The sequence below is a fragment of the Rhagoletis zephyria genome, unplaced genomic scaffold, assembly GCF_001687245.7.
Source record: "Rhagoletis zephyria isolate East Lansing unplaced genomic scaffold, Rhagoletis_zephyria_1.1 Rzeph_scaffold_03042, whole genome shotgun sequence".
Classification (NCBI taxonomy): domain Eukaryota; kingdom Metazoa; phylum Arthropoda; class Insecta; order Diptera; family Tephritidae; genus Rhagoletis; species Rhagoletis zephyria.
The window spans coordinates 1-14,699 of record NW_016160126.1 but is presented as its reverse complement, the minus strand read 5'-3'; the positions used below and the strand labels follow the sequence as shown (position 1 = coordinate 14,699).

The 14,699-nt window shown below is 38.5% G+C and overlaps 1 protein-coding gene across 1 annotated transcript in view; it reads left to right on the top strand.

Annotated features, from left to right (window-relative positions):
* Nlg4 (Neuroligin 4) overlaps nt 1–14,693 on the top strand; it is a gene marked incomplete at both ends in the record, with an annotated part of 64,107 nt that extends 49,414 nt beyond the window's left edge. The window contains one exon of the mRNA XM_017623105.1: nt 14,478–14,693. Coding sequence (XP_017478594.1) covers nt 14,478–14,693 — 216 coding nt within the window. The remainder of the gene's footprint in view (nt 1–14,477) is intronic.
* Nucleotides 14,694–14,699: the final 6 nt, after the last annotated feature.

The following is a 14,699-nucleotide window of genomic DNA, read 5'->3' as shown; positions in this document are numbered from 1 at the left end:
GCAGGAGTTCCAAGCAAACTATTTAAACTTAGTCTGGTCGGTGTCTCCTTCTTATCTTCTATTTCTTACATCACACTCTTTTAAATGACAGATATTGCTGCTAGTCAGCAACTACGCACCCACCTACCTCGCAACACTTACAATTCCGCAAGCAAATACCTATCGGCGAATAACTTTTTTAACTGCGTATTAACTAAGATTTTTTCATGCCCTTATCAAACAATAGAATTGCATGAATTTTAATTAAAAATTTCGCGAGAAACTCGGTCAGTGGTTGAATGAACGCCAGTAAATATTTAAATTAAGGATATGCAATAAAGACACAAATATCTAAATAAAACAGGAATTGCATTGCAAGCTATGAAATAAAATAATACCTTGCAACTACAATGCCAAAGCACAAACACACATAAAACCGCACGCAAATAAGCAAATATACATAGCTACATAAGTTAGAGTAAACAATATAAATGAATAGAATAGACTGGATGTTGGATTGCAAAGTGGAATGAGTAGAATCATCGATAGATGCACGCACCCTTGCAACAGTGACAACAACGACAAATCTGAAACAAAGCAAACAAATTTATTTCAACTACACTTATTACACCCACTGTGTGCGTACAATGGCAATTGTGTATGTGTGCGTGTGGTTGTATGTCTGTGTGCGTGCATTTGCAACATTCACAGTTCAACAACTTTGAACTATTGAAAAACAATAAAGAAAATTGCAACATTTGCAAACAAATGAATAAAAATTCGCACAAATAAATATGAATCGGCTTAATATGAAAACTATCTCGAAAAATGTAAGCCAACTCAGTGCAATGAAAAAGCTAAAGTTAACAACAAAAACAAAAAGAAATCAATGCTTGCAAATCCATTCGCCATTCAGCGATGTCATCGACCTCGCAGCGCAGCTTAACGCCGCCAGCAAGCAATAAAATGGATGGTGAGTATGTTGCAATGGCAGTTGAGTTGCGATTGCCTTGGGTCGATCGGCCAGACAGTCGGCTGTCCAGCCAACATAGACCGCTTAGGGTGCAACGAACCGTCAAAAAGATTAAGCGAATGCCAAAAAACAAAAAAAAAAAAACGAGTCCACAGTAGACAAAATCGTCTGTCTGCCTTACTGGGTGATGACACAAATCTGTAAATGCGGCAGCGAGTGTTTTAAAAATAAATATTTATATGTATGCATGTGTATGTGAAAATGTCACTCATACGACCCGGCCTCTTTGAGTCAACAATCCTCTCAAAAGTATTGCAACGTATATGCGATAAACATATGTATGTATAAATGGAAAATTTTGCACAAATAGCTTGCAGATCCGGGGTTTTTTTTGCATATTTTATTTTATTTATTATTTTTTTGTTTCTTCAACATTTACCACTTGCCTGATTACTGTTGCATTTTGTAAGAAGAGTAAACCACTCCGTTTATTATTATTTGCGTCTGCAAACTGTTTCCTTTTTCCAATTTGTGAGGCAGTTAGTTAGCTGATAAACTTTCAAATTCAAAACATAAAGTCTCCCTCGCAGTTACCAATAGCTGATAGACATATCTGAACAAATGTACTTTATCTCTTACTCTCACCATTCGTACATGTAACCACGAAGGGCAGAATTCTGCACAATGATTTCTGAAGAAAGGTTAGTCTAAACTCTGAAGTAAGCGTCTCGATTTTCTAGGCAAGCACAACTTCGAAAAGTGTTACAGCAAAAACTCTATCGGAGAACCTACTAGAACAGGTCAGAAGAAAGCCTTTCCTAGGCATCACAGTGGGTATGTGCGGCTTCCGAGTGAACTCTTTGCACTTGGAGCTTCAAAACTGACATAACCTAAAGCAGTCATATTTGAAAATATTTGATTCCTTCGACAAGTTAAGATGATAGAATTTGAATTGAAAGTATCTTAACCATACTCTGTGGCTGAGAAGCGGCAACTCTGTGGCTCTTATAATTTCGAATTTTCTATCAGTGACATATGCCTATAAGGGTGGTCCAAAAATGAATGTGAAAAAGAAAAGTTGGAATTCTTATGGCCTCACCCCCTAGGATAGTTCCATACCGAAAAAAAATATACCCTTATTTTTTTATTTTGAAATCAAAAACTATTTAGAGGTCGCTCAAAGCGCCAAAGTTTTCCCTATATTTTATATGGGGAAAAAACAGCTTTTCGTATAGATGGTATAGAAATCTTAAAAATCTATATTTTTCTATCGGAAAACTCTGTTCATCCGCAGAAGATTCCCAGTAATAATACGCAATTAGTTATTTAACCATTTTTTCATCGCAACTATAATTTATAGGTCCACCAAAAACCCCGCAAAATGCAAAAAGGGGACCAATAAAAAATCGTTAGTATTAAAAAATGGTTAAATAAATAATTGAGTATTATTACTGAAAGACTCCTGAAGAGAACCAGAGTTGAGCTTTTCAAGAGTTCTATACCATTTCTACGAAAAGTTTTTTTCCCCCCATATAAAAATACATCGAAAAATTTTAGCGCTTTGAGCGACCTCTAAATATTTTTTTGATTTCAAAATAAAAAAAAAATCGATACAGAACAATCCTAGGGGGTCAGAGCATTACAATTCCGACTTCACTCTTTTTGGACCATTCCTAATGAATTCCAAAATATAGGGCTCTACATTTTATGACACAACACCAAAAGGGCCCGAGCCGTTTATTGGTAATAGGACCACACACTATTAGGAAAGAGCTCACCAGAGAAGAATGAATGGATGGATCATAGAACAGGAACTAAGAAACCAGACACATGGGCCAGGCACTAGTAAAATATTTGATCAAACTCTCTAAGAACAAATTAGTCATTTATACAAACTCCGGGATATGGTTAAAGGACTCACGTCGTTTTTGTGGCAATGGAGCTGATCGTAATTATATAACATACACTTTATATCACCGAATACCCAGTGGAACTTCCAAATGTATATGGAAATGAATGGGGAGTAAAGACACAATAGCAGTTCTGGTCGCAGTGCATACTTCAGCAAACAGGTGTCTATCTATCCTTGCCTAATGCCAATGTCGATGTGATTTTAGACTCGCTCTTATTTTCAAGAACTTGTGCATACAGCATAAATCAATAGCGAATCATAAAGTACAACTTTGTATAACTTTCTTACTCATACCTTTGCAAACCTTATTTTAACAGCTTGCAAGCTAAATTTGCAGTTCTTTAATCAACTTTGTGCCACTTATCTCCAAACTAAATTAAAACAGGCAATCCTTCTTTCAACATTGTGCCACAATTAATTCAGCAAATTTCTCAGCTGCTTTCAAATGCACAAAAGCCAGCTTAACTTACTTAGTAGACCAATGTAGCCGCCCAATAGAAGTGATTTACTGAGCAGCAGAAACTAGAATGTAAACTCAAACCTGAAATTTAAACTGTTGCAAGTAGCATTTATGTTTAGTCAAACTCATACAAAGTAAGAAAAAGTACGATATATAAAATAAATTACAGCATTCCTCTAAAGTTTTGCACAGCTTTCCTTCCACTTGAGCTAGAACAGCAAAGCAGCGATTTAAGGACACTACAACCGCCGACGACAAAGTCAAACTGGCTAAGTTGACAAGCAGACCGATGGGGAGAGAGAAGAAAAGTGAGGAAATTGAAAGAATGGACCTACACACATATATGTATACATATGGACGTAAAGTGCAACTGAGAAAGAGCAGCGATTGAGTGAGAGTACACTTATGTATCTGCCCAAGCATTGGGGATGCACTGCCCAAGCAACAGCAACAATCTAACCGCAGCTTATCTTGGCTACCACACCGCAAAAGTGCCAAGTTTTAACTTTGTTGTAACGTTTGTAATAAAAAAAAAAAACAACCACGTGAACTGCTAAAAGATGAGGAGCACAAGATGATGACGCGGCTGGGATGGCAGCAGGCAGCAGCGGTCGATGTGGCAGACTTTTGTTAAGCGAAAACTTTAGAAGCCACAAGACAACCTTAATTTTTGGGTAGGCGGCTACAGTCAATTCAAATGCCTGAAAAAAGTCCAGAAGAATGTAAAAGCAAACTGAAAGTGACTGCACGTTGGCTGGTTGGCCGGTTGGCACTACAGGCTGCTGGCTTGGGGGCTGGGCACACGCTTAAGGGACACCGCAGAGAAGCTAAGAAAATATGTTTGAACACTTGCCACACAGCAGAGACAAAAGCGACAAGTAAGATAAATATTCCATTGCTGTTGGAAGAAAGAAGTATTGGTGTACATAGCCGAGCGCAAATTTTAAATAGACTCACTTAAGTTGTTGGCTAACGGGGGGGAACAGCACCACCCACAGCAAACTTCTTCAAACGCTGAGCTACATGCGACTTCAAACCAGCCGAGTTCATTTCCGTTTTTGCCAATTTTATGCACTTAAATTCAGGAAGTTGAACAATGAAGCTTCAAATATAAAGTAGAAATGAAACCACTAATATCCAGCATCGCGACAAGCATGCTTACAGTAATTTCCGAAGTGTGTAAAAAATCAAAGGCGTTTCGAGAGTTCAATGAATGCCAAACCTATTGCAGTTGAAGCTCATAAATTGGAACTTTCAAAAATAAAAATCTTGCAATGATCAGACCTAAATAATATGAAGTCCATTGTGGCTGAGTGGTTAGAGGTACGTACGACCACTGCAAAGGGCTTGGGTTCGATCCCTTGTCCGGGCAGCATCTAAATTAGAAAAAGTTTTTTCCAGTAACAGCGGTCAATGGCAAACCTCCGAGTGTATTTCTGTGTTTCGGAGGGGGCGTAAAACTGTAGGTTTCTCCATTTGTGCAACAACGTATAGGCGCGTACCACAAATTTGTGGAAAAGCTCGGCCAAATACTCAACAAAATTGTAAGCGCCAAGATATTGTTATAAAGTATTACCGATGCGAAGCATTTATTAAGTCTTTAAAATTAGACTTTGGATTATTATTGCTCCTCGCTAGGGACGTCTTCTCCGGTACTTCGCAGCATATGAACGATTGAGGTATAACCACAGTGATTCCCCCTCTTTCTGCATAATTTTTTCTACCTTATAGCAGCATCGACTGAGCTTTACAAACCCTGAATATTTAGAAGAAAAATGCTTACCGGCGCCTTCTTTGCTTCCATTGCAGTAGCAAGTGGATCCAACTGACTGACAAATAGCCGTTCTTTGCAACTTCGTGTTAGGAGGATAATAAATTTTCTTAGTTAAAATAAGCTATCAGACCACTACTTAATATTGTCCTTACCAAAACAGTTAACAGCAGTGTTATATACTCGGCCCCACCATTCCAGACGTATATAGCTGATATAGTTTTCCGCAGAATCACAAATTTTTTTTTCAAAATTCGCTTTCGGTTTTATGTATGGTTTTGTCTGCTTAGCATCGCATAGTGATGGCAAAGTCCCATGCGTTCCCAAAGACTTTACAACCTCGCTCCTCCTCCGTGGCGTATAGCATATGATCTACTGCCAAGCTCCATTAAAGAGTAAGTAAGACTTCGCCTTACAAATCTGCTACTTGACATTCGCACTAGATCAGCCTCAGTCACCGTGCACCCCAGCATTTGGTCTACATGCCTGAAGTGCTTAGCTTTCCACCTTTGGGGTTGGAAACAACTCTGGACAGGCAATCTTCTCTTTGAAGATACTTTTTCATTGTGGGTCTGTGGTTTACCATGAGCTGCTCCTCGAAATTGTGTAGAACCTCAGGTTTTTTTTGCAAGAAAGTACATCCTCAGACGGAGATCCAGTGTTTCTTCTGTCTATCTCTGTCCGATGCAGATTTTTTGTTGCTGCGGAGGTCCTTTCAGAGCTTTCCTTCAATTTCTTACGACTCCTTCATGGTGCCTCAAGTAATACCCAGTGATGCTTCAACGCAGCTTTCGCTGACATTCAATTTTCAGATTCCACCAAAATGATTTGTTTAGCTTTATTCTTGCTCTTAATACTTGAAATTGAGTTAAGCCACTCCACTTGCTGTGAAGTAAATAACACATCGCTCAACAGTTTAAAGTTGCCTAGCATTGACTAGGAAAAACTAGGAGAATTGTCATTTGTGTGGACTTTCTCTTTTATTTCTCAAAGCACAGCTAGCTGCGTGCCCTTGTAAGCTTTTACTCTGCGCATGTATATATGCTTTTGTGCATACAATGATTACGAGTATATTTAATTTTCTCAATTCGAGGAAAATATGCAACAGCGAAAAAAAAAATTTCCCATTTAATTCACTTTTTTCGGTTGAACTAATTTCAACTGTCACCGCACTGTTTACTAAGCTTGCTATAGATGCAGTTGCTGTTGTTGCAATTCCAGTTACAGTCACTGTTGTCAGTTAATGTGTGTGGTTGTTGTTGTCATTAATATAAGTACGTACATTTGTAGGTTGTTTTTTTTTGCAAGCCACTCTGTTGCCGCAGCGCACCACACAAAACTGTCAACCGCAATTAAACAAACGGAACTCAGTGACAGCAGCAGCGAGCGGATGCACCCGACTACTGCAATACAAATACAACTGCATACCTACAAGCAACAACAAAATAAGTAAAATAAATATCTACACAAAAAAAAAACAAGCAGGCAAACATACATTTGTTTGACAGGCATACAGACAGACAGACAGACAGACAGACAGACAGCCTAGCAGGACATTGCAACGAGCTGCAGAACTATGCGCTGCAACTGCGGCAAGGACACCGGCACGGTAATGCTGTTCGAGGCTGCTGTTGCCACAGTGGCCCAGCGGAGACCTGGTTGTAAACTATTGGCTGGCTGGCTGGCTGGCTGGCACTTTGGCGGTCGCTGGTTGCTGTTGCTGGTGGCGACTGTGGCTTCGAGTGCTCTGCGGCTGGCTGCGCTGTCGACAATGTCAACTTGACAATTGCAGCGGAAGAATGAGCGCATAACGACAACAACAACAATGGCAACGGCAACGTCAAGAGCATGGATGACAACAACTTTTCTCGAGAGCAACGACAGCGATAGCAGCAAGACTTTACTTTACTTGGGAATAAGAAATGCCAGAAAATGTAGATATGCATGTACAAGTAGTGTTCAGTGTGAACACAGCGGGAAACGGTTGCAGCTGAGATATAGAAATGTAGAAATGTAGAAATGTCTGGCTGGTAGTAAATGTGTGCAAAAAAATTTTAGGCCAAAAACGACAACCACAAGAGTGAATTGAAGAAAATGCCACTGCAGCTTGCATTAAAATAGTTCTTCTCCGCTAACGCCCCATCCAGCATGCCGAAGATACCGGTAAATACCCTGTGGGGAAAATCTCTAGTTCTGAACTGGGGCGCTTCTAGTACATTTAGACCCAGTACTGGTTCGCGATAAATCTCTTTTGCATGCAAGCAACTGGCGAATTTAACATGGCGATGTCCTAGGAAGTGTCAATTGCCCCCCGCTGCATCCCTTTTTCGATAGTTCCGAACTAGTCCTAAATTCTATAGTTCCGAACCAGTTCTAAAATCGACAGACGAAAGAAAAAGGTGTCATGATTTTTCAATCCTTTTGGTTCTTCCGTGTGTGCGATTTTAAGTTATTTTGGAAGAAATGTGTTTTCAATTTGAAATTAAATTTGTTTGAATGATTGTAAGAAATGTACGTTTACATACCCTTTAGCTGTGGCTGAGTTTGCAGAGGTGCCCGCTGTTATTTCTTAGACTCCAGACTGTCCCAAGATGTTGAAATGTTAACACAAATTTTAGTTTTGTATTACCAAGCTATGAAAAAGCATCTGCGAAGCACAGAATAGAAGCGTATTTGAACGAAAAAGCCGCCGAACACATATCTATGTAAAGTAAACAAGCCCCCCGCTGCATCCCTTATTCGATAGTTCAGAACTAGTTCTAAATTCGACAAATAAGATCTAGTTCGTTCTGCATCCCTTTTCCTATAGTTCCGAACCATTTCTAAATTCGTCACTTTAGATATAGATTTCTAGTGAACAAAATACTGAAAAAATTAGTTTTTTAAAAGTACTACTTTTCGCAGATTTTTGACTGGTGGGGATCTAGTTCGTATCAGACTAGTTCCTTTTTGGTGATAAAGGCCTAGTACGGAACTAGAAATTTGATTCACTAGTCCGCGGTTTCCCTACAGGGTACATACATATGCAAGTGCCGAAGAAGGAGCGAAGCAACCTAGAAACAGGAATTGTTGTTGGAAATGACGAAGTTGATAAGCAAAAATTGTTGACCCAATAATTTATGCTGTGTGTGTGTGTGTGTGTGTGTGTTTGTATGACAAGCTGAAAGGCAATGAAGACGTTGTGCAGGTCAATGAATTGGCTGTGGCAGAAATGAGTTGAGAGCGCAATGTAAGTAGGTACTCGTACATTAAATGATGGAGTAGTTGGCATTAATAAATTACAATTACAATTACGATGGTGATTACGATTAATATTTCGACTACGATAACGATAACGATTGCAGTTATGCTGACGATTATGATTACAGTTATAAGTATGACTACGATCGCGATTATGAATTTCATTATATTTACACTACGATTGCAATTACAATTACGAGTACGAGTACCAGTACCATTACTATTTCCCTTACTGTTACGATTGCGACTTTCATTACGATTTTGATTACGATTGGCTGTAAGCGACGAGATGCTTCTGATAATTACAGCAAGAAGTTCTCAGCCACCTTCCATTCACTTTTGTCAAAAGTGCTCTGCGAACTCGGAAGCTTTTACCCAGCCAAGCTTTGTACAATTTCTCCACCGCGATAAATATTTAATTTAGGTTATTTACTTCCAAATAAAGTGTGTACTGACGGTGTACGCTTTACCCTTTTCTTCTGATTGTCTTCTTCTTTTTTTCATTTTCTGTTATATTTACAGTTCCTGCATTTCCAACTTTCAATCCTTTTCACACAGTTCACGTCTGCTTCGCTTCCTCGCTGCTTGCGGTAAACTTTAAAAGTAATTAAAAGTGTTCAGCGCGTCCTTGACGTTGCTCAAGTCCGCGTGACAAAGCTTCCGCCCAGCTTGTGCATCTGCAACCAACTGGCTGAACCTGCCAGCCTGCCTGGCTGTCTTTCACGCGACGACCAACAACGCGATTAGATAAATGACCGCAAATGTCTGACATTCTGTTTTACTTGCTGAAAAAAAATAAATAAATCTGAAAGGAAAAAGTGTATTTAAAATATATGAGAAGAGCTTTTTCTACTTTTCACAACTTTCGCTTACTCTTTATACTGTATAGCACTTACACTTCATGGCCTCAAGTGTTCTGTGCGCACGTCCTTCACGCCGCGTCCGTTCGCTTCGTTTTGCGGCGCTCGACAAATGCAATTATCATTAATTCACTTGTTGGCCGGTGAGTGCGCATCAGGCCGCATCATTATGGGCGTAACGCAACGAGTGCTTGCCTACGTAGCTCGCTGGCAAAGTTCATTACGCGTTCGCTTACTATGAATGACTCATACATACATACATACATAGCACCACAGCAATCTAGCCACTACGCTGCAATGTAACTTGGTGGTAGTGTGTGAATGGAAATTACAACAATTACAAGTGGCCACTTACAATGGCATTAGCGGTTAAGAATGAAGCTGTCGACCGACCGACCGACCTTGGCTAGCTGCTCGCTCCTCCCCCATTCAGCACACTGATTCACGGGCGGTCATTATTTGCCATTGTTGTTGTTGTTGTTGTTGCGTATTGGTTTTTTACACGCTTTCGCTTTTTTTTTGTTGGCAGCTCGATTTTCTGGCTTTCACTGGCTTTGCTCTAATTAAATGCACATTAAGTACTTGTGCTCTTATGCAACGCATCCATCAACCATCCACTCCACGGGTTTGCACTCTCACCACCCTGCCAGCCGCTTGCCACACGCTGTAGAGTTTTCTCAATTGGATCGCTTTTTGAAACAACGATTGCTGCTACATTTTGTTTTTCTACCCAATTCATAAACGTTGGGTACAAGAGCATACATATATTCGCATTGTTGGTATTTTTTATGTGTACATACATACGTAGTTGTATTTATGGAAGTACCGCTTTTTGCCTTGCAATTTCAAGGCGGAAATTCTTCTGCAAGTGGAGTGTATTGATTTTATGTGAACATTACACAATGCTTACTTCCAAGAGACCGTTGCTTTAATGACAACCTTTTCACTATCGAAGTTTTCAAAGAGCTGTGCTTTCAATCTTAAAGATTAACGGAGATGTCGCAAAGAAACTATGCTTACGAACAAACACTAATTCTTTGGAAATCACATTCAGACAAATGTTCCATAAAATATGCTCTATGCTCTCTATGCTGTTTCAGGTGGTGAGGTGATGTGAGGTAAGTTGAGGTGAGGTGGGTTCAGTTGAAATAAGTTGAGGTGAATTGAGATGGAGTGAAGTTAGTTAATTTGAGGTGAAATCAAGCGCGCAACATAACATATCTTCATATTTTCTTTGACATTTATCTTTGTCTATTTATCTTCAAGTTTATCCCTCTCACTATCTCTACCTTCAACTCTATCCCTATCCTTTTCTACTATCCTATTCCTCACCTATATCCTTATCTTTCCCTTTATTTTTATCTTTATCTTTATTATTTTCTTTATGTATGTATTCACCTTCACCTTTATACTGTTATTATGTATTTAATTTTACCTTCACCTTCATCGTTCCCTTTAGGAAACTATTTTTAACTCTATTTCCTCCCTATACTTTATCGTTTCCTTCATTTACATATTCCTCTTTATCTCTTTCCTTGTATGCAACATAATCTGAACCCTATCCTTAAACCGTTGCTTAAGACCTTTCTTTAATTCAGTATCAATAGGCTAGGAGGCATTTCCATCAAAACTATTTCGGTTGTATTCGCAGTTTTATTTTTATAATTTACTACCGCAAAAGGGTGATCATCTATAAAGGTGATGGGGCACTTTTGGTTGAGAGTCGATTTCTAGATACCCTATTTGATCCAGCAAGACGGAACTGGTGCGGTTTACCACGAAGAACAAGATACCCTTTGCGGCCCTTCCCTTCTCAGCCAAAAGTCCCTCAAAAGAGGACTGGGCAGGGCGGAGTTACTGAAAGAAGAGAGCGGTAAACTTCTTCACGGACGGATCAAAACTTAGAGGTAGGGGGTGGACAGTGGGGCATCGTTTAAGCTCAGCGAGTCCTGGACCTGGTCCTGTGTGTTTTATAGCGCACACTGGCATGCAAAGCCAGCTTCCATTAGGGATAATCAAAAGAACTCCTTATACTTACTTAGAATAGAGGGACATTTCGGTTCTCAATGCAGCTAAAAGACATAGGTATATATTTTACTCCGAAGTATTAAAGTCCGAGACTTTTCAGCCAAGCTCTTCACCTAGCGCAACGCTATCACCATAATCTAAAGCCCGAAGGTTTTCGGACATAGATCTAAAGACAACGGGGTTTGGTAGCATTCTCTGTAACTAAGGCGACAAAGCCTCAGCCTACAAAATTAAATCCAATATGAAAGTCGCATAGCCATTTTAACACGATACTATTTTGGAAACGTAATCCTAATTCGTGATTCATTTAAGCAGATCTCTCGGTAAGATTCACTTTGTCTGAACGGATCTATATCAATACCCTGGATCACATACAATAATCGAAAGTATCCCTCATTGCAACTCCTTGAGATGAACTGCAAGCGATGCATCGATGTTTTTGAGACATCAATAACATCGCTTTCAAAGTTTCCATTGGGATGGTATGACATTATTTTTTTAATTATAGGAATACTATTTAACTAAATACAGCGAAATGCATCAGCCATATTTCAGAAAATTGCATAGATTAATATTGAAAAAAAATTTAAACACCAATGTAACTACATACTATGTTAATCTCCAAAATTTACATCTTCAGACATGAGATCATTTATTTTTGCTCTTATCCAATTAAGTAAGTATTTAATTTTCTGAAAAACGAAAAACTCCTTATAATTTGAGAAAGTTCGATTAGTTTTGACCCATATCATACCTTAATTAGTTATTATGTACCTAACGTAGTAGACCAGCATTGGGTAAAAAAGTGCGGCTTTCACTGCAAACTTCAACTAAACACACCACTTTTGTTGTTCTTCTTCTGCTCTTCAATTTTATTCTAAAGCACACTTGATGCAGTTTTCGCATTGCATTGCAAATTACCAACCAAATCGCACAATGTTGCAACATTTTATGTGTGGCATACATTCAACAATTACTCAGAGTCAAGCGCAGCCGCAAACGAATTTTGATAAAACACAATTCTTCATACATATCTATATAAGGGATGTACTTATTTGTGAAAATTTGCATTCTATGCTGTGGGCTGCTGCACGAAAATTCCCTGCTTACACTAATTTTTCTGCTTTCCTGCACTCGAATAGCAAATTTCGGGCTATTTGTTGAGTGCCATAGAGAAATTTTGCAACTTCAACTATTTTGCTCATAGTTAGTTGGTCACTCACTCAACTTCTCGTTTATTCGCATCTATTTGCTCTCTGGTAGCCAACGCCTTCTTGCCCTTTTGCATTTTTGCATGGTTGAATATGTATGTATGTACATATATGTAACTCCTGTTGGCCTGTCGGTTGGTTGGTTGGTTGGTTGGTCGGTTGCTGCTCCATTTTTTGGCTAAATCATTTATTCTGAAGTTTAAGGTTTTATTTTACACCTTTTTATCGCTCCAGCTGTGTGGTTATGTACATACATATGTATGTATAAACTGTGTGTACATATATACCTTCATTTTAACATTCACTCATTCATTCATTTATTCATCTACTCGACAATGCACTCCCCAACTCTCTCAGACTAACACTACAGCTGGCCACTTACTTATTTATTCATTTGCCAGCATTGTTGGACAATTTCTGGCAGCCAGCAGCACTTCGAAACGATATTTTTGTGCGGCTTCATTTTGCTGCAACCTTTTAATTTGTATTAAAATTCTAGTTGTCCACAATGCTGAAGCTTCTAAATTAAATTTACTTATTTTGTATGAGTTAGCCACAACTTCGGCTGCTTATTCTCTGTTTTACCAGCAACTGGCCAGAAATTCTAAAGCGCTTAGTATTTTTGTACAAAAGAGTAAGGCATTGAATTCGTGAGCTGGAAACTTTAATTAGTTAAAAGTAAACTTTTTACGGCCTGCCTGGATTAGTGCATTTCGATGGCTGAGAGTGGAAGATCGATTTTAATCTTTTTTATATGGCTTTGACCAAAATATTGTATCAATGCGTGGTGGTAAAATTCCAAAATGACTTTGCGCCACCTCTTCAATTTTTTTTTACAGTGGTTCAAAATTTAAATTTTTAGGTCACAAATTAAATAACTTACTTATAATTTGTTTATGTATAAATTCGCTTAAAATATAATTTTTGTTTTTGCTATTGATGAAAATTGTCATTGAAGAATTCACTATGAAGGAAATGTTCTACAATTAAATTAAAGATTCAAATTTTAAAATAATTTTTTATATGTAAGTTTTATGCAAAATTTAAAAAAATAACAATTATTTTTGATTTTTATTTTATAAATCCAAAATAAGGGTTTTTTTATCTAAATAATCTGTAAATAACAGTTATTTGCGATTTTTATATTATATGTCTTCGATAACAGTTATTGAAGACTTTTATTTATAAAAGTGATCAATAAAAGTCAGTCACCGACTTTTATTTTTTCAGTCGTACGTATAAAAGTCATTATCATTTTTGGCTGTTAAGAAGGTGTTGGAGAACCAAAGTTTACTACGACTTATATGTGTGGATTTTATAAATATGATTTCAAAAATAAAGGTCTTCAATAATTGTTATCTAAGGTATATAATTTAAAAATCAAAAATTACTGTTAACTGCAGATTATTTAGATAAAAATCAAAAATAATAGTTATTTTGGATCGATAGAATAAAAAGCAGCAAAAAGTGTTATTTAGAGAGTAATTAAATAAGGGTCCAAAAATAATTGTTCAAGAGCGATTTTTTAATAAAACTTGTAACTGTTACGGTCCCTGCTTCAAAGGCATATCCTAAAATTTAGCGCGCAATATATTTAACCTTATTTGGATGAAGCTCTATGTACGGTCATTAAGTCATTATCTTTGTGGATAGTCAAGCAGCACTGAAGGCAATAAGATCTGAAATACAGAAATCGGGAATTGTTTGGAAATGTCACACCACGCTGGCGTCACTGAGCCGTATCAACGTCACTCTATGCTGGGTTCCCATAGCAATATTGAAAGCCAGATACGGCTCAGTGATGCCAATACATAGAAGAACCGTTCGGCTCTGTACTACCACCGTTGCTAGTCTCTTATAAGTCCACACTTATTTGGTACAAATAGCAGCCCATCAAGTCTGTATTTACAATTAAAAATATAAACTCTGATGAGTAATTTATCTCAATCCAAATTGTATGCTCCATTTTTACATTTTCCCGACATGTTAAGAAATTACTTTTTCTCATGCTACCGTTTTCCTTTTTTCCCTATCTCTTTGCAGTGACCACCGTCGAGCCGAACATGTTCACCACATGCATCCCAGTGGGTGGCAATTATACTCCTGGTGCTGGTGCAGCCACAAGCGGCGCATTCGCTCCCAACACACTGGCCAACACGTCCAGCGACTCACTGTCCTCCGGATTCGAGGCAGCCGGCTATGCAGCCTACTCCACAGCGCTTAGCGTGACCATCGCCATCGGCTGCAGTCTGCTCATCCTCAACG